This window comes from Panthera pardus, unplaced genomic scaffold, assembly GCF_024362965.1.
Source record: "Panthera pardus isolate Hobbes unplaced genomic scaffold, ASM2436296v1 HiC_scaffold_24, whole genome shotgun sequence".
NCBI lineage: Eukaryota > Metazoa > Chordata > Mammalia > Carnivora > Felidae > Panthera > Panthera pardus.
In genome coordinates, this window is record NW_026526810.1 from 62,744,103 (window position 1) to 62,763,867 (window position 19,765).

The 19,765-nt window shown below is 35.5% G+C and overlaps 1 protein-coding gene and 1 long non-coding RNA gene across 2 annotated transcripts; one reads left to right on the forward strand and one right to left on the reverse strand.

Moving 5' to 3' along the window:
- The first annotated feature begins 3,130 nt into the window (after positions 1 to 3,130).
- LOC128772777 (olfactory receptor 4F6-like) lies at positions 3,131 to 4,069 on the forward strand. The gene has a single exon (XM_053888708.1). The coding sequence runs from the start codon at positions 3,131 to 3,133 to the stop codon at positions 4,067 to 4,069; it is 939 nt and encodes a 312-aa protein (XP_053744683.1).
- A 7,157-nt stretch (positions 4,070 to 11,226) lies between these two features.
- Positions 11,227 to 18,064, reverse strand: LOC109255709 (uncharacterized). The gene is made up of 3 exons (XR_002075330.2): positions 17,931 to 18,064; positions 15,505 to 15,588; positions 11,227 to 11,455 (listed from the first exon to the last, which is right to left on the reverse strand). It is a non-coding gene; the product is annotated as an uncharacterized LOC109255709 (long non-coding RNA).
- Between the last annotated feature and the right edge of the window lie 1,701 nt (positions 18,065 to 19,765).

Genomic DNA, 19,765 nt, shown 5'->3' on the forward strand with positions numbered 1-19,765 from the left:
ATAAATTGATCATATAATTATGGGGTTATTTCTGGGCTCTTTATTATGTTCCATTGACCTAATATGTCTATTTTTGTTCCAGTTCCATAATATTTGATTATAAATGATAGCTTTGTAGGATATCTTGAAATCAAGGCTTGTGATAATTCCAACTTTGTCCTTTTCTCGAGATTGTTTTGGCTATTTGGAGTCTTTTGTGTTCCATACAAAGATTAGGTTTATTGGTTTTAGATCTGTGAAAAATGCTATTTGTATTTTGATAGGCATTGCTTGAAATCTGTAGGTTTCTTTGGGTAGTATGGACATTTTAATGATATTAATTCTTCCAGTGCATGAGCATGGTATATCTTTCCATTTCTGCATGTTGTTTTCAATATCTTTCTTCAATGTCTTATAGTTTTCAGAGCACACTTCTTTTATCTTCTTTGTTACATTTATTCTTAGATATTTTTTCTTTTGGGTGCAATTGTAACTGGTGTTTGTGACTTAATTTCTCTTTGTTACTTCATTATTAGTGTATACAAATGCAACAGATTTCTGTATATTAATTTTGTTTCCTGTTACCTTACTGAATTGATTTACCAGTTCTAGTAGTTTTTTTTTTTTTTTTTTGAGTCTTGAGGATTGCCAATGTAAAGTATTATGTATCTGCAAATAGTGACAGTTTTACTTCTTTCTTATCAATTTGGATGTCTTTAATTTTGTTGTTATTGTTATTGTTGTCTGATTGCTGTGGCCATGACTTCCAGTGCTATGTTGAATAAAGGTAGCACTAAGGGACATCCTTGTCTTGGTCCTGTTGCTAGAGGAAAAGCTCTCAATTTTTTTTTTTTAATCATGGAATATGCTGTTAGCTGTGTGTTTGTCATATGTGGCTTCTATTATGTTGAGGTATATTCTATCTAAACCCACATTGTTGAGAGTTTTTATCAGTAACAGATGTTCAATTTTGTCAAATGCTTTTTCTGTATGTTTTTATATGATTATATAGTTTTAATTCATTTTGTTAATATGATGTATTATGTTGATTTACTTGTGAATATAGAACCATCCTTGCTTCTGTGGCATAAATCCCACTTGATTGTGGTGAGTGATCCCTTTAACATATTGTTGAACTCAGTTTGCTAATATTTTATTGAGTAATTTTGCATGTCTATTCATAAGGAATATTGGCCTATAGTTTTCCTTTTTAGTAGTGTCTTTGGTTTTGATATTGGGGTAATGCTGGCCTAATAGAATGATTTGGAAACCTTCCTTCCTCTTGTATTTTTTGAAATAGTTTGAAAGAAATTGGGATTAAATCTTTAATTGTTTGATAGAATTCACTTGTAAATCCTCTGGTCCTGGATGTTTGTTTGTTGAGAGTCCCCCCCCCCCCCCCCCCCGCCCCAACTCAGTTTCATTACTAGTAATTGGTCTATTCAGATTTTCTATTTCTTCCTGATTCCATTTTGAAAGGTTGTATGTTTCTAGGAATTTATCCATTTCTTTTAGCTTGTCTAATTTGTTGGCCTCTTTGTATCTATTTTGAATGTACCTTCTGGAGAATTGTATTAGTTTGTACTACCATTATCACTGTATGAGTGTGTCTGATTCCTCACAGCCTCATCCATGACAATCATCATTTTTTTTAAACTTAGACGATTTGTTAGAACTAAATAGCACTCTAGTGTAATCTTATTTACATTTATCTGATTACTGAGTGTTTTATTTTTCATGATTATGATTAATAGGCATTTTGCTTTTGTCAATAGTCTTCATATGTTCTACTCATTTTAAAATTGATATAAAACATTTTGAAATGTATTTGGAATAGGTAATTTCATATTACAAATATTAATCATCTGGGAGTGCCTGGGTAGCTCAGTCAGTTGAGTGTCTGAGTCTTGATTTCAGCTCAGGTCATGATCCCAGGCTAGCGAGACTGGGTCCTGTGTTGGGCTCTGTACTGAGTGTGGAGCCTCCTTAAGATTCTCTGTGTCTCCCTCTACCCCTTACCCTGCTCGCATGCACATACTCTCTCTCTAAAAAAACAAACAAACAAACAAACAAATCTATTTTCCACAGTGTTTTTACTTTTATTTTTATAGCACTTTAATCTTCATGTAAAAATACCTATGTGTATATCTATATATACTATCCTTCTATATCTGTGTATATTGACATATAATGTGATTTTGATTTCAATGTCTTGGTTACTGTCAACTATTTCCTCCTTGTTTTGTTAATGAAGGGTGTTAAGAATGAATTTTCCATCTTAATGTTTGTTTTTAGTATTTATATATTTCTTTTGTTTTTTTCTTAACATTTAAGTATTCATTAAAAATTTCCTTATGTTTATGTTAAAAGGCAAAGATCTCCATTTATCCAAGTTCCATCTGCTGTTCCAATCTTGTTGGTTGAATACTTCACCCTGTCCACACTGATATGATTCTTCAGTAGTCTCACTAAGTTTACTTTAGGCCTTTCATTCAATTCCTTACATTGAAGCCTTGTGACTGTTTGACAGCAGAAATATATCAAGCTACTCCTTAAAATCCCTAATAATTCTCTATTGCTCATAGGATATAAAGCAAAGTTCAATTTATGGATACAAACTTTCATCCTATCTGGCCTGTTACTCCAGCCTGATCTCAATTGTTTATCCCTTTGCCCTGCTAACCTTCCTGTTTCATGATCTTTGAACTTGGCATTTACATAGTGTGGGCTCTACTTTTCAGTAGTAACTCCCTGTTAAGCAGAATCTGATCAATCACCACTTGGATGACCCACATTGTCTTATGGTACTCTGTTCTTTAAAGGAAAAGAGGGCTCTATCTGTCTCTAAAGCTATTTAATGTCTAGATCCACCATTAGCCTGTAAGCCTCCTAAAGTCAGGGTCAGTGTTTTACCTCAAAACTGGACATATGGTAGCTTTCAATAGGAATATTAGTTATACTATGTGTGTATATTAGCTGAACAGATAAATTAACATGATATTTTAAAAACACCTGTTGCCTGTTACTAAAGATTTCTTCTTAAAACCAGATTTAATGAAAGCTTAAATCTGTGTTTTAAAATAATAATTTTTGGTAAATTCCTTACTTATTGTTTTGTTTTTGCTCTTTTAGGTATCACCAGGTAAAGCCAATGTTTGAAACAAATTACTCTGAAGTGTCTCAATTTGTGTTGCTGGGACTTTCTACCTATAGACCAGTGCAGCATTTTCTCCTTGCTTTCTCTACCGTGTTTTATGTAACAATTGTTGTGGGAAACCTTTTGGTTGTGTTTACAGTGACTTTTGACCCATACTTACATTCCTCCATGTACTTCCTTTTAGCCAATCTCTCATTTATTGATTTGTGCCTTTCTACCTTAACAGTTCCTAAGATGATTCATAACCTATGCTCTGGGCACAAAACCATATCCTTTCAGGGCTGTGTCATCCAGATATTTGCCCTTCATGTCCTGGGTGGATCTGAGATGGTCCTGCTCATCGCCATGGCCTTGGACAGATATGTGGCCATATGCAAGCCCCTCCACTACCTGACTATCATGAGCCCACAGATGTGCATTTTGCTTCTGTCCGGTGCTTGGGTTATTGGCCTCATTCATGCAGTGGTCCAGGTAGCTTTTGTTGTCCATTTGCCTTTTTGTGGTCCTAATGAGATAGATAGCTTTTACTGTGACCTTCCTTGGTTTATCAAACTTGCCTGCACAGACACCTACAGAATGGAATTCATGGTTACTGCCAACAGTGGGTTCATTTCCATGGGCACCTTCTTCTTATTGCTCATGTCCTATATCTTCATCCTGGTCACTGTATGGAAACGTTCCTCAGGTGGTTTGTCTAAAGCCTTTTCTACTCTGTCAGCTCACATCACTGTGGTGGTTTTGTTCTTCGGACCGTGCATCTTTGTTTATGTGTGGCCATTTCCCACAGTGCCAGTGGATAAGTTTCTTGCCATTTTGGACTTTATGATCACACCCATTCTGAATCCCATTATCTACACATTGAGGAACAAGGACATGAAGATGGCAATGAAAAGACTGAGTAGTCAATTCCTGAGTTTGAGAATGATCTCCTAAATAGCTCATGGGAAAACAAGTGGTGCCTTCTGCAAGCAATACTGTATGGATAAGTGTTGAAGGGTTATATACTATCTTAAGACAATTTATTTTTCAGTAGAACAAAAATCTCAGATAGTTTATTCCATGTTAATGGTCAGTGGTGTGATTATATGCATATTTATTTATCTAAGACCATTTTGCCTATTTTAAAATGTTAAAATACCGAAAACCTGCATTTTGTGTGGCTCATGAATTTGAAGTCACCGTGCTGTATTTGCAGAGCAATGGTGTAAACAAAGTTTTCTGTGTTACTGGATTGGAATATATTCTCATGTAGACAGAATGATTGATTCTTACAACTTTTTTTTTTTTTTTTGGGTGAACAAAGCATTTAAGTTGGTTCAGGTGTGCTGCTACTTTTTTCTTTTCTTTGTTACTTAGGTTAACGGATATACTCCATTACATGAATATAATTTTTGTCATAGATTATATATTGTCTGATATTCACATAAGCAGAAAACAACAAAATGGGCAAAAAACAACAACAACAAAAAACAGTCAAACAGCTCTTAGTATTTGCAATCATATTAAGATCTGGTTTCCAAGTGGGCAAAGTTATAACTTCTTCCTCTCAACTCTGCTTTTAACTATTCCCTTTAAATGTGTACTGGTGTTAGAAAGATGTGAATTAAGAAATAACATACATTAAAGAGAATAGAACTAGGATGGGGTTTAGAAAACGTTAAAGACAAGGAACTCCTATGTAGTATTGCTACATATCTTTATGTAGCCTGGATACAATGCAATACTGAATACCACTCCATGCTCAAGCATTATGTCTGTGCTGTTTAGACTTACAGGCCTGACAGTTCACCACCCCACGAAGCAAAATGATGTGTTTTGAAAATGCTTACGTGTTGAAATTTTATTGTTTCGTTTTGTTTTTAAAGTTTATTTATTTTGAAAGAGAGAAAAGGAGGAGCAGAGAGGGAGGGAGAGACAGAATCCCAAGCAGGCTCCGCATTGTTAGCACAGAGCCTGATCCTGCAGATAATGAGATCCTGACCTGAGTGGAAATCAAGAGTGGGATGCTTAATTGACTGAGCCACCCAGGCACCCCTGACATTTTATACTGATATTGAGATGGAATTTGCTTCCTTATGTATTTCATATTGTATTTATTTGTAATCTAGAATTGTGCCTAATGAAATATCTTCCGTAATGTCTCCTCCTTTTATGTCTGAAAATAAAAATGGCAATATAATATCTTCTACCGTTAAGATAAACATTCCTTCTGAGGCTACACATCTTAAGTCTTTTTAAGCAAAATTCCTCATTTAGAAATTTTCATGAGGGGTATGTATGTATGTATGTATGTATGTATTTATGAGGCAGCCTGAAATGTCTACTTAATTTTCTGTTAAAATTTATTTCTTTTGGAATCTGGGCATAAGCTGATACTGATTCTAGCCACAAAACAGAGAAAAATTATATGATAATATTCTATCATAAATGAAATGTCATTAAACCTGTAACACAAGATATATAAGAACATTTGGATCAGAAATTCAAAATCTCTCTGGGGCGCCTGGGTGGCTCAGTCGGTTAGGCGGCCGACTTCGGCTCAGGTCATGATCTCGCGGTCCGGAGTTCGAGCCCCGTGTCGGGCTCTGTGCTGACAGCTCAGAGCCTGGAGCCTGTTTCAGATTCTGTGTCTCCCTCTCTCTGACCCTCCCCCGTTCATGCTCTGTCTCTCTCTGTCTCAAAAATAAATAAACGTTAAAAAAAAAATTAAAAAAAAAAAAAGTAATTCAAAATCTCTAACTGAAAATGAATAATTTGGAAATAAAAAGTAAGAGCCAACTTATACTCAGAACAAAATTTGAACAAGACAAAATCATTTCAGAAATGAGAAATAAACTACTAGGTACTCAAAAGAGACCAGAATGGCCAAAATTACAATGAAGGATACAGGAAACAAAGATGAAAAGAACCAAGAAAATAAAACCCAGTTAAAGACAAAAGTAAAAAATTTTCAGAGAGAAAGTTGTATAGAAGTAGGCAAATGATATTCAATATTTGTATAATTTTAAAATGAGACAATATAATAGAATTAACATTTCATACTGTTATTAATGTGTCAGAAATAAAAGGCCGGAATCTGTATAATGAAATACCTTATAGTCATCTTGGGAAATCTGATCCAATATGGTCAATTTCAAGATGTATACTAATAAAATTATTGCTATTTAAAGTATTGTATCTTCTGAGCCTCCTTTCAAAGTAACTGAAGTAACCTAAATAGGACAGAAAATCAGGTTGGCGGCAATGTATGGTTGTCCTTAAGGTATAGTTAGTCCATCCTTCAAATCTATCAGTATTAAAGAAAAATGATGTTAAGAAAGTAACATTTTGTACAATGTTGGATGTATAGCAAAACAACAAAATAGGACAGATTTATTGACAGTCGTTGATAAACAGTGTTCAATCTAAGACAGGTCAAGTGGGAAATACAATAATTGAAAATTAAAATTATCAGAAATATGATCACACTAAGCTAGATGTTTTGGGTCTGTGGATATATACCAGATTTTTTAACCCAATTATAATGAATACACTTTTCAGGTGTACATGTAACATGTAACTGGATACACCAGTGAATGGTTATTTAATGTCTAGTTCCTTCACTAAGGAGTATACTTCCTGAAGGCAGGTGAAAGTTTTATGCCAGAACTTGACACAGTATCTGGTGTTTATTGGGTATTTTCAGTAGGTGGTCAGGGATGGAATGAATGAATTCTTAAAAGCACCTTGTTCCTGGTAATGAAGATTGTTTCCAAATGCCCACATTTGGAAACCAATTGAGATCTTCTTTCAACATTTCTAACATAATATATTTCAGGTTTTTTTCTTTCATGTGAACATCCATGAACAGAGGAAATTAATTTGTGGTGAGTGAATTTACATTCCTGACCTTTTATAACTTTTGGCCAGTGCAACACTTCCTATTTTTCATTTCCTAAAACATGTTCATCACCCAAAAATAAACCCCATACCAGTTAGTAGTCAGTCCCAATTCCCTTCTCATCGCATTTCCCGGCAACCATGAATCCACTTTTTGTCTCTATGGATATGACTATTTTGGACATTTCATATAAATGGAATTTTATGTGTTTGTGTGTGTGTCTGGCTTCTTTCACTGGGCATAATGTTCTGAAGGTTCATCTATATTGTAGCATGTGTCAGAATTTCATTCATTTCAATGGCTGAATAATATTCCATTGTATGACCATACCACACTTTGCTTTTCCACTCATATGTTGACAAATATTTGGATTGTCTCTACCTTTTGGCTATTGTGAGTACTGTTCTACAAACATTTGTGCTATTTTTTTGTTTGCTTGTTTGAACACCTGTTTTCAATTATTTTGAGTGGAATTGCTGTCATATAGTAACTTTATGTTTACCATTTTGAAGAACTGTTAAACTTTTCCACAGTGGCTGCACCATTTCACAATCACATCAGCAGTGTCTGAACACCCTAATTTCCCCATATCCTCAGCAACACTTGTTATTTTATTTTATTATTTTTTATTATGGCCAATCTAATGCATATGAAGTAGGATCACATTGTGGTTTTGATTTGCATTCCTCTAGGTGTTGAGCACCTTTTCATGTGGTTCCTTGTTAGCCACTTGTTCATCTTCTTGAGAGAAATGTCATCTCATATCTTTTGTCGTTTGTGTTTTTTTTCCCTTGTGATACATTTATTTCCCAAGCTTCTTTTTTTTTTTTAATTTACGTCCAAATTAGTTTTGTCTCTTGTGTTTTTATTATTGAGTTTTAAGAGTTCTTTATATTTAGACCTGTATTAGCTTTCTAGGGCTGTCATAACAAATTAACAGTCTTGGTGGTTTAAAACAGAAATTTGGTCTCTGCAATTTTGGAGGCTAGAAATCTGAAATCAATCTGTTGGCAGGGCTATGTTTCCTCCAAGGCTCCAGGGAAGAATCCTTCCTTGCCACTTCCAGCTCTGGTTGCTCCAGATGTTCCTTGGCTTGTGACTATAAGAGTTCATCCTCTACCTCTGTCTTCACATGGTCTTATCCTCTGTATTCTTGTCTTTTCCACTTTGTCTTTTATTAGGACAGTTGTTAATTAGATTTAGAGCCAGCCCAGGTTCTCCAAATTAATGTCATCTCGGCACCCTTATTACATTTGCAAAGACCTTTTTTTTTCCCAAGGAAGGTCACATCAACAGTTTCAGGAATTGTGATATGGCATATAGACCTATCTCTTTGAGGGCCACCACTCCACTGGCTACAAGACCCTCATCAGAGGGTCTTACAACTACGTTCTCTCATCTGCAGGCTTTATTTTCACTTTCTTGAGTGGAGTCTTTGACACAAATATTTTTAGTTTGGATGAAGTCCAGTATACCTATTTTTTCTTTTGTTGATTGTGCTTTGGGTGTCCTTGTAAAGAAACCATCGCCTACAATAAACAAACAGCAAATAATAAATATACTATGAATTTCTAGGATTGTATCATCTGTGGTTTTTGTTTTGTTTTCCATTCATGGCCTGGAGAAGCTGAGATGATAATGAGGAGCGTGGTTTTGAGGTGTGTCTGCAGACAGAAACCACATTATGCAGGGCCTTTAGGTGTTGAAAAACATCACAGTTTGAACTTTATCCTAACAATAAATGGATGGCCTTTGGGAGCTTTCATAGTATGTATGTTTGCTTTGTGAAAGACACTGTTAAGCGTTTTATGTAAGTTATGCATTTTATCCTTAACATGCTATGAGAATGTAGTGCTATTTTACAGAAACTGGTTTAGAGAAATTAGGCTTCTTGTCAAAACTCCTACACTGACCCCCTTTCATAGGTGTGAGTTTCCAGTGTGTGGGGTCCTCTAAGCTTCTGAGTTTTAATAATGCCAAACTCTCCCCTTTATTCCTCCAGCCCTGAAGCTGGTATTTTTTTTTTCCTTCAGCTGCTTTTAAAATGATCCCTTAGTGCTTTAAAAAGTCTATTTTTAGTTCTTCAATACCTAGGTAACCATCTTTAAATGATATTTTTTTATTAAAAGAACAAGTATGTCTTTTTTTGGTGTGTTCTAATTTTAAATGTGTAACAAAATTGGTCCCAGGAAGCAGCTCCTTAAATATGGGGATTGGGAATTGGCTTGGTCTTGGCCTTGGGAATGAACACAGCCTGAGATCCTTGCCCGTGGGAAATGGCATGCTAGTGATCCATTACCAGCAGGCAGTGGCATTGCAGATAATTGTGTTGATTGCATTGAAGGCTAACTGAAGCAAGTGGCTATTGTACTTGACCATTTTGCTACTAATGATGATTATAACGAGTGTGGTGAGTGATGGATTCTTCTGAATACTTATAGAAAGAAATGACAAACTCAGATTTTTAAAAGTTCATTTCAGGTTGTAGTCTGAGAACCAGAAAAACATTATGGCAGCTCTTAAATATCTTACTTCTGTACATATAGATATGATCCTGCTGAAGTTGGCCACAAAATTTATTTTTGTAGTTTGCAGAATAACAATATAGTTTGTGAAATTTAGGGCATTACTTAGGAAGAAGTGGAAACATTTAGAATTAAACATGTAGGGGCATCTGGGTGGCTCAGTTGGTTAAGTGTCCAACTATGACTCGGGTCATGATCTCCTGGTTGGTTCATGAGTTTGAGCTTCCCTTTGGGCTGTCAGCATGGAGCCCTCTTCAGATCTTCTGATCCCCTCTCTCTTTGCCCTTCTCCTACTCATGCTCTCTCTCAAAAATAAATAAACATTAAAAAAAAATGTAGGGGCACCTGGATGGTTCAGTTGGTTAAGCATCTGGCTTCAGCTCATGTCATGATCTCATGGTTTGTGGGTTCAAGCCCTGCATCAGGCTCTGTGCTATAGTTTGGAGCCTGGAGCCTGCTTGGGAGTCTGTGTCTCCCTCTCTCTCTGCCCCTCCCCCCCGCCCACACTCTGTCTCTCTCTCAAAAATAAATAAACATTAAAAAAATTTAAAAAAAGTGTAAACATTCTTACAAACTTCCAATTATTTCCCTCTTTTGTTCATTAAAATATGCAACATAAAGCGGTAAAGTGTCCAAAGCTTATTGGAGGCAATCTTAGTGACCAGCCAACTATGTTATTTAAGTAAAATACATGGTACTATCTTTAAAAAAAAAACCAAAAAACTACCTCTTACATCCTAGTTAACAAGCATATTTTTAGCAACCCTATAGGATATACAGATGCAAAAGAAGTTTCAGACATGCTGCTTGCTTTACAGTAGCTTAGCAACTTTTTAACCTTTTACTTCTGGCTTTATCCAAGAGGGGTTATTCAATTTTAAGAATCTCTACAAGAGGCATTAGCACATTCTATTAAAGCATGTTTGAAATTCTTAGCTGTAATTCAGAGAATTTTCACAAGAAATGTAATAATAACTTTGGGAATAGTAAACTTGAAAAAACAGGGAAAGGAGACAAATTGAGTTACTCTTTTAGGAGTATTAAAATATAGCAACACATTTTCCATGCCCTTCTGGATTCAATGTTCATCCACTAAGATTTTTTTAAATAATAATTTTTCTAAAACTGTGAGAATCTTATCATTTATGTTTTTTCAAGGAGAGACTTGGACTCAGCGAATTTAATCATTGCCTAAGATACCCCCTTGGTGAGATGTTCAGGAAGAAAGTCCAAGTTCCTTCTGCTAGTTTAAGGTGCTTTCCTTTTCTCTCAGGTTCTGAGTTTTATCTTATTTCTGTAGTAGTTGAGTTTTATATCACTTCTCACCGGATATATATCCGTTTTTACTTCTATCTCTATGTTAAAAGTTGTTTTAAGATAAAATACTCTATCTGATGTGAAAAACTTTATCTTCTTAAATGGAAAAATCCACTTGAGTCAAGATAGCTGGAATTTGCTAATATCCAGTAGCCATCAAAGAATGGAGATCTTCCAAAAGCTGACCTGAGAACATCTCTGTGGTTCTGCATGATGATGATATGTACACCTTTGTCAAAGAGACCATAGAAGCTCCCATAGGAATAGGATGGGACGAGAAAAACTATATTACCTTCTTTAAAGGTCAGAAGTTAAACAAGCCACACTCAACTCGAAGCAAGTGGACATGGGTAATGCAGATACATACAGATATTTTAAAAATTACTTTAAGAAGAGAGTTACAGAGAACATGAGATAACTTACTAAACACAAATTTTCTCTAAGACCAGATTGCTATTTCCTCTTCTCTTCTGATTTATGCTTGAGACGACATCCGCAGTTGGGTGGAGACAGTATCTGTAGAAGTACTTTCCCTCAGGCTGACACATATTCACCACTAGAAGGAATCCTTTGGGTGAAATTCTCCTATTCTGTATTCTGGGAAGAAGAAGAATCATGAAAATAATTTACATTGGACATCTCTTGGGGACTTCTTTGTCAAGAAAAACTCTTTCATATTCTAGAAATCAGAACAAGGAGACAAGACAAATTACTCTTTAAGCAGCTATGCGTTAAACATTAGTGAAGTTTTAAAGTATTTTTCATTTAACATATAAGTACTCAGGACATGTCTTTGGCAATATTAATCTCTAACTAGATTTATATCATCAAATTCAATTAAGGTTTTACTTCCAGTTGCAAGAAGAGTCATATCCTGACGGGTATGATATATAACCAACATCATAGATGACCTCATGATGAGAAGCTCTCTGTACCCACCTGCCCAATCTTAAAGTTAATACAGAGGCCTTAAGTGGATTCAGCCATGTATAGTGTCCTGACAGTCTCAACACCACATCACTCTCTCAAGGCTGTATCCTTGGGGCAGCTTCTGGGAGGGAGGAAGGTACGTGGAATGCACATTCCAAGTACAGGGGAGGTGGGGGGAGCCTCCCATTGCCCAGTTCTAACTCATGGGTCAACTGGTGGTCATGTCCTCTCGATGACCTCCCCTTCCAATTCTCTGATTATATTTTTAAAAATTATTTCCCCTTGCAGCTCTATCAGTTTTTGTTGCATATATTTTAAAACTCTGTTATGTGGGACATAAATAATTAAAATTGTTACTACCTCCTGATTAATTGATTTCTTTCTTAGTATGAAATAACATTCTTTATCCCTGGTAATATTCTTTGCTCTGAAATATACTTTGATACTAAAATAGCCACTGATGATTTCTTTTGATTTGTGTTCATATGGTAAATATATATCTCATCCTTTTATTTAAATTTTTAAATGGACTTTTTCTTTAGAGTAGTTTAAGATTTACAGCAAGATTGAGTGGGATGTACAGAATTCCCATATACCTCCTGTACTCTCACATACACAACCACCTCCACAGTCAACATTTGATATTACAGTGGAACATTCCTTACAATTAGTAAATCAACACTGACACATCATTATTGCTCAAAGTCCATAGTTTACATTAGGGTTCACTTTTGGTGTTGTACATTCTGTAGGTTTTGGAAAATGTATAATGACATGTATTGACCATTGTAGTATCATACAGAATAGTTTTACCTCCCTAAAATCATCTGTGCTCTGCTTACTTACTTTTCCCTCTTTCCTAACCCCTGGAAACTACAAATTTTACTGATTCCATAGTTTTGCATCTTCCAGAATGGCATATACTTGGAATCATACAAAATATACCCTTTTCACATTGGCTTTTTTTTTTTTAGTAATAAAAAAAGTTCTGTAAGTTCTTCTGTGTCTTTTTGTGGCTGGATAGTTTATTTACTTTTAGCACTGAGTAATATATCATTGTCTGGATGTAATACAGTTTATATATCCATTCACTGTATGAGGCAGATCTTGGTTGATTCCAAGTTTGGGAAATTTTGAAAAAAACCTCTGTGAACTTCAGTATGCAGGGTTTTGTTCCAATGCATTTGGGTAAATAGCAACCAGCACAGATGGATTGAATTTGGTAAGAGTTTGTTTAGTTTTGTAAGAAATTGCCAAATTGTCTTCCAAAGTGTCTGTACTGCTTTCCATTCCCAATCAGGATTGGAGTTCCTGTTGCTCCATATGCTTGCCAGTGCTTGATGTTGTCAGTGTAGGTAGTAAGTAAGCCTAATAAGTTTATTGTGGATCTTGTTTTCATTTTTAGTTCTCTAATGATACATGATGCTGAACATCATTCACATGCTTATTCACCATCTGTATATTTCTTTAGTGAGATGTTTGATCAGGTCTTTTGCTTATTTTTTACTCAAATTGTTTTCTTATGGTTGTGTTTAAAGAAATCTTTGAGTATACTGGATAATAGTCCTCTCTCAGATATATCTTTTGCAAATATTTTCTCCAAGTATGGCTTGTTTTCTCATTCCCTTGACGTTGTCTTTTTCAGAGAAATGGTCTAAATTTCCATGCAATCCAGATTGTCAGTTACGTCTTTCGTGGACTGTGCCCTTGGTATTGTATGTAAAAGATAATTGCCACATAAAAGGTCATCTAGATTTTGTCCTATGTTATCTTCTAGGAGATTTATTTTTTTGCACTTCACAGATCTGTGATCTATTTTGAGTCAAATTATGTGAAATGTGTAAGGTCTGTGTAGATTATTATTTTTTTTTTTTTGCATGTTGATGTCCAGTTACTCAAGTGTTATTTGTTGAAAAAACTATCTTTGCTCCATTGCATTGCCTCTCCTACTTTCAAAGATCTGTTGCCTAAATGTATGTGGGTCTATTTCTGGATTGTATATTTCATTCCACTGATATTTGTCAATACCATATTGTCTTGGTTACTGTAGCTGTATAGTAAGTCCTGAAATTGAGTAGTGTCAGTCCTCTGACTTTGTCCTTCTCCTTTTCTTTACATGTTTAACCAATCTGTCTTTATATTTAAAGTGGGTTTCTATGCTGTAGTATATCATTGAGTCTATATTGATGGAAGATTGGTTTATAGTTTTTTTGTTTGTTTGTTTTTATTTTGTGCTGTTTTTGTCTGGCTTTGGTATCTGGGTAAAACTGCCCACATAGAGTGAGTGGACATTCCTCCATTTTCTGGAAGAGTTTTTGGAGAATTGGTCTTATTTCTTCTTTAAAAATTTGGAGAATTTATCAGTGAAGCCATCAGGGCCTGGAGTTTTCCTTTGAAAAGTTTTAAAATTATGAACAAAATGTGTTTATTTCTTATATGTCTCTTTAGATTTTCTATTTCTTATTGTGTCTTTTAGGCATTTGTTCATTTCATATAAGTTATGTAATTTGTTGGCATATAGTTTTCCATACTATTCCTTTAAAATAGTTTTTATTTTTTTTAGGGTCCCTAGTGGTGTTTCTTCTGTGACCTTGATTGTTTCAAACAATAGGCCTTGGACATAGATTTTCTGCATTTGTCTCCAAATGAAGTCCCTTCCTTCAGGCGGGGCTTCCAGACCCCTCTTGTTTACAATGTTCACCCTGGGCATCTCTCCATATCATGAGGCCAGAGCCAAGAGGGGAAATGGGAGCCACTAGATATTAAGGCCACAGCATTTGCTTACTTTGTGTCTCTGTGTTATATGTTGGTAATTCTTACAATATTTAAACTTTTATATATTTGTTAGGGTTATCTGAGATCATTGATCTTTGTTGCTTTCATTGTAATTTTTTGGGGTATACGAACCATACCCATATAAGATGGCAAATTTAATTGGTAAATGTTTGTGTTGACTGCTCCAACAACTGTTCCCCCATCTCTCTCCATCTCCACAGGGCTACCTATTCCCAGAGACAAACAACACTGATATTAGGCCAGTTAACAATCCTACAGTGGCCTTTAGGTGTCCAAGTGAAAAGAAGAGTCACACATCTCACCTCAAATTAAAAGCTAGAAATGACTAAGCTTAATGAGGAAGGCATGTTGAAAACTCAGACAGGCCAAAAACTAGGCCTCTTGTGCCAAACAGCCAAGTTGTGAATGCAAAGAAAAAGTTTTTGAAGGAAATTAGAGGTGCTATTCCCAACAACACATGAAATAGTAAGAATGCAAAACAGCATTTTTGGTGGTAGGCAGAAAGTTCTCGTAGTTTTGGATAGAAGATCCAACCAGTCTCAGCATTCCCTTAAGCCAAAGCCTAAGCTAGCACAAGGCCCTAACGCTCTTCAATTCTAGAAAGGCTGAGAGAGGTGAGGAAGATGCAGGAGAAAAGTTTGAAGTTAGCAGAAGTTGGTTCATGAAGTTTAAAGCAAGAAACTATCTCTAAAACATAAAAGTGCAAGGTGAAGCTGCGAGTACTGATGTAGAAACTGCAGAAAGTTATCCAGAAGGTCTAGCTAAGACAGGTGATGATGCTCTATAATTTCAACAACAAATCCTGGTAACAGCAAATCTGTTTACAACATTATTTACCGAATACTTTAAGCTCACTTTGAGACAACTCCTTAGAAAAAAAAAGATTCCTTTCAAAATAATACTATTCATTGACAACGTACCTGGTCACACAAGAGCTCTGGTGGAGATGTACAATGAGAATAATGTTGTTTTCCTGCCTGGCAATGCAACATCCATTCTGTAGCCTGGGGATCAAGGAGTAATTTCAATTTTCAAGTGTTATTATTTAATAAATACATTTTATAAGGCTATAACTGCCACAGATAGTGATTCCTCTGATGGACTTAGGAGAAGTCGATTGAAAACCTTCTGGAAAGGATTCACCTTTCTAAATGCCATTAAGAACATTTTTGATTCATGAAAAGGTCAATATAGCAACATGAACAAGAGTTTGAGAGAAGTGTCAACTCTCATGGATAAATCTGAGGAGTCCAAGACTTCAGTGGGGGAAGTAACTATAGATAAAGAGCAAAATAACTACAATTGTTAGTGGAGCCTGACAGTGTTACTGAATTGCAACAATCTCACAATAAAACTTTAACATGAGGCTTTGCTTCTTATAGATTAGCAAAGAGGATCTATTCTTGGTAAAGATACTGTGAAGATTGTGGAAATGACAACAAAGGATTTAGAATGTTACATAAACTTAATTGATAAAGCAGCAGAGCTGGGGAGGATTGACTTCAGTTTTGAAAGTAGTTTTACTGTTGGTAATATGCTATCGAAATGCATTGCGTGCTTCAGAGAAATCATTTGTGAAAGGAAAAATCAACCAATGTGGAAAACTTCACTGTTGCATTTTTTTTTAAGAAATAAAATTGCCTCACCCATCCCAACCATCAGCAACCACCACCCTGGTCAGTCAGCAGCCATCCACATGGAGGCAAGACCCTCCATCAGCACAAAGATTACAACTTGCTGAAAGCTCAGATGCTGGTTAGCAATTTTTAGCAAAAGGTTTTTTTCACCTAAGGTATATACATTATTTTCTTTACATATAATGGATGCTATTACACACTGAACAGACTACAGTATATTGTAAACATAACTTTTATAGGCATTGGGAAGCCAAAATATTCATGTGACTCACTTTATTGCAATGTTTGTTTTATTGTGATGGTCTGCAACCATCTCTCAATGTCTCCAAGGCGTGCTTTTATGTGTTCTGTAGTGTATTATTTTTAAATGCAGGAGCTTAAACTTTATTTCTGAATTCATAGTTTTAGATGGAACTAACACCTGTCAGCTTTCAAGATTCCTCAGTGCTCGAAGACTTCTCCAGTCCCAGTAATTGTTCCCTCCCTGCCTCCCCCAAGCACTCCCAACTATAAACATTATGTTGCTCTTTTATTGACTCCCATTCTTTTCCTCATTCCTCAAATGGTAAGGTCCAATTTGTTGTTTTCTTTACTTTGACCTAGTCAGTCTTTCCAGAGCCCCCTTTCCTTTCTTTGTTTTCTAGCTCAATATATAACGAAAAGAAAGTTGGTGATGAATTTTTGCTCTTCCCACTGAGGATAGGAATTGGACAGGGCTGCTGAGCATATCATACAGAAAAGGGAGCCCAGGCTCAGAGAAGTAGAGGTAATTATGGGTGAGGTCACTGGAATTAAGCTGATCCCAGGTGATCTCATTTTGGTTGTTTATGCAGGTTCTAAGAGTAGTTCAGGGCAGGTCTGTATTGTATAGCATAGTGTTATACTTTCTAAACTCTTTGTTCTTTCTAGCTGCACAGGAACAGTTCCAAGATCAGCAATACATCTCCTATAATTTCTTTATTGGAGCTGGTGTAGTCTAAACAACCACATCAAAAGAAAACCCTGAATAAAGCTATCTGTTTAGGTACAAAAATGCTTAAATTTTCTTAAATTAGCATGGGTTATTGATAGCTGGCTATAAGTTTTAATAGCTTAATTTAGAAGCAGGCTCACTCTCTTTGAAAAGGCTTGTAAAAAAGATAGATTCAGGAAATTTAACTCCATATCAAGAAGAGATACATGTACCTACATAAATGAATCCTCTTGACTTTATCACTCTTTTGCTTTGTCCTTAATGCCTACATAAAATTCTCAGTGGATCTTTTCCTAACAGGTTGAGTCATAATTAATGCTTCTCATCTCTGTGCCCTCATGGTACCTAGTGATATAATTATTTGTATATATATAGAAATATATATCTTTCTTCAAAGACTATAAATTTTTAAAATTTATTTATTGTCATGTTAGCTCCTAGCATGCTGCCTGGCAAAAAAATCTTTCCTCAATGACAAATGCAGTCATTTATTGAGATTCTGCTATTTGCCATATTATGTTTTTAGGAAATTCATGTAAATTATCTCTCTTAATTCTCATAGCTCTGAGTTAAATTTTCTTTCTAGCTCATCCAGAATCTCCGACACATCATTCCAAACCTGAGTGTGCTTTTCAGTACTGATTATAACAAACTCAGCTAACATTTGCTATTTTGTGTGAGCTTTAACAGGCAAATGGTTTGACTTTATTATCTTTGCAACATCTCTTTTGCTTACCAGTTCAGAGACAGTTACAGGCAATGTGTTGAGATGGGAAAATTTCTAGATGGCTGCAAATCTTCTGAATTCATAGTTCTTTTAGAAGGAACAGGTTGATAAGATGTATAAACTCCAACCTAGATTTCTGAATATAGTTTCTATTGGTATCAGGTAGTGTGTACTAGAAAATTCTCAGAATCTTCAGTAGGTGATTCTATTGGGAATTCTGTCTGTTGAGAGAATAATGCTTCACAAAATGTGTTTTGTGATGGTTTCATCTTTTAGAGCAGTAACAGTTTGAAAGGACAGATGAAGTGAGACCACTAGGGAGATTAGGGATATTTTTAGAGCTGGTGGCTTACTTTCTTCTCTTGTCTTCAGGTGGCTATGCAACCATTAAGTTTAAAAAATTTTTTTGGTTGTAAAATAATCAGATTAAGCAAATGTTGTTGCTTCTGGTGCCACATGATTCATTTTCATGTAAAACTCTCCCATGGATAGAGATATGAGATGGATGGAATATAAGTCATGTACTTGCATCTTGGCTGTGAATCTGGTTGAGAAATATAGTTTGTTTTTATTTTATTTTATTTTATTTTATTTTATTTTATTTTATTTTATTTTATTTTATTTTTTAAATGACTTTTTAATGTTTATTTGTTTTTGAGAGAGAGAGAAAGAGAGAAAAAGGCAGAGGATTCAAAGAAGGCTCCACTCTGACAGCAGACATCCCAATGTGGGGCTCAAACTCACAAACCGTAATATCATGACCTGAACTAACTGAGCCACGCAGGTGCCCCAGGAAATATATCCTTAAAAAAATCCCTTATTGGCAAGGCAGTTACACTAATGGGATTACCAAAATGTGAAGGTGTTCAAAGCTTTTAATAGAAGACACAAAACAGAATTCTCTACATATAAATCATTTGCAATGAACTCGGATATTAATGCAAAAACATGTCACCTCCTTACCCCAGGGAAGATGTGATCAGATTACTTCCCTAGAATTTAAATGTGGTTCAATCCCTCTCTGTCTAAGTGTCCTACAGTGGGATAGGAGAGATGGGGAGCAAGTTTTCAGTGTTTGTACTTTGAATCAAACCTCACCAGCAGAGAATATGGAATTCATACAGGATGCTGTTATAATGTAACTATGAAAAAAAAATAATGACATCCCTGATATATTGGCATCCAGATATTAGTGAATATAGACTCTTTAATTGAGGTCAAACTCTGGTGACACTGATATGAGAAGAAAGTGAATGATCTGAGAAACTAGAGTAAAATTTATGAGAATATCTTGAAGCATATGGTAGCCCTGATCTGACATGAATACTTTAGTCCCAGGCAGATGAGGGCTTGTGAGGGTTGTGTGACAAGCTGCCACAGAACATTTGATTTGTGCTGCTTTTCTTTTCTTTTTTCATTATATTTAGTAGAATATTTGATACACACAGCTGTGATGAAGAATGGGAAAGATCTTTATGACCTGATACGGAGGTCATGTGACTTGACATTTCTAGGATACAGTGTCAAATGAAATGACCAAAATAATGTCTATGGTACGCAAGCAAAGAGGAAAATAAGGGGGGAAGGAACCATATATCTTCACATTTGTGCAAAATTAAACATAGGAAACAAACCACTAAACAATGAGATTAGTTACTTACAGGCAGTGAGTGCATGAAAATTAAAGATTGAGGAATTGTTGAAGATTACTTTAAAAAAAGAGACGTGGCATTGGAATACAACTTGTGATCCTGGATTGGTCCTGGACCACATACTTTCTTTTCTAAAAGGACATTATTGCCATGATTGGCAAAAAAAGGAATAAGTTTGATAGATTAGACATC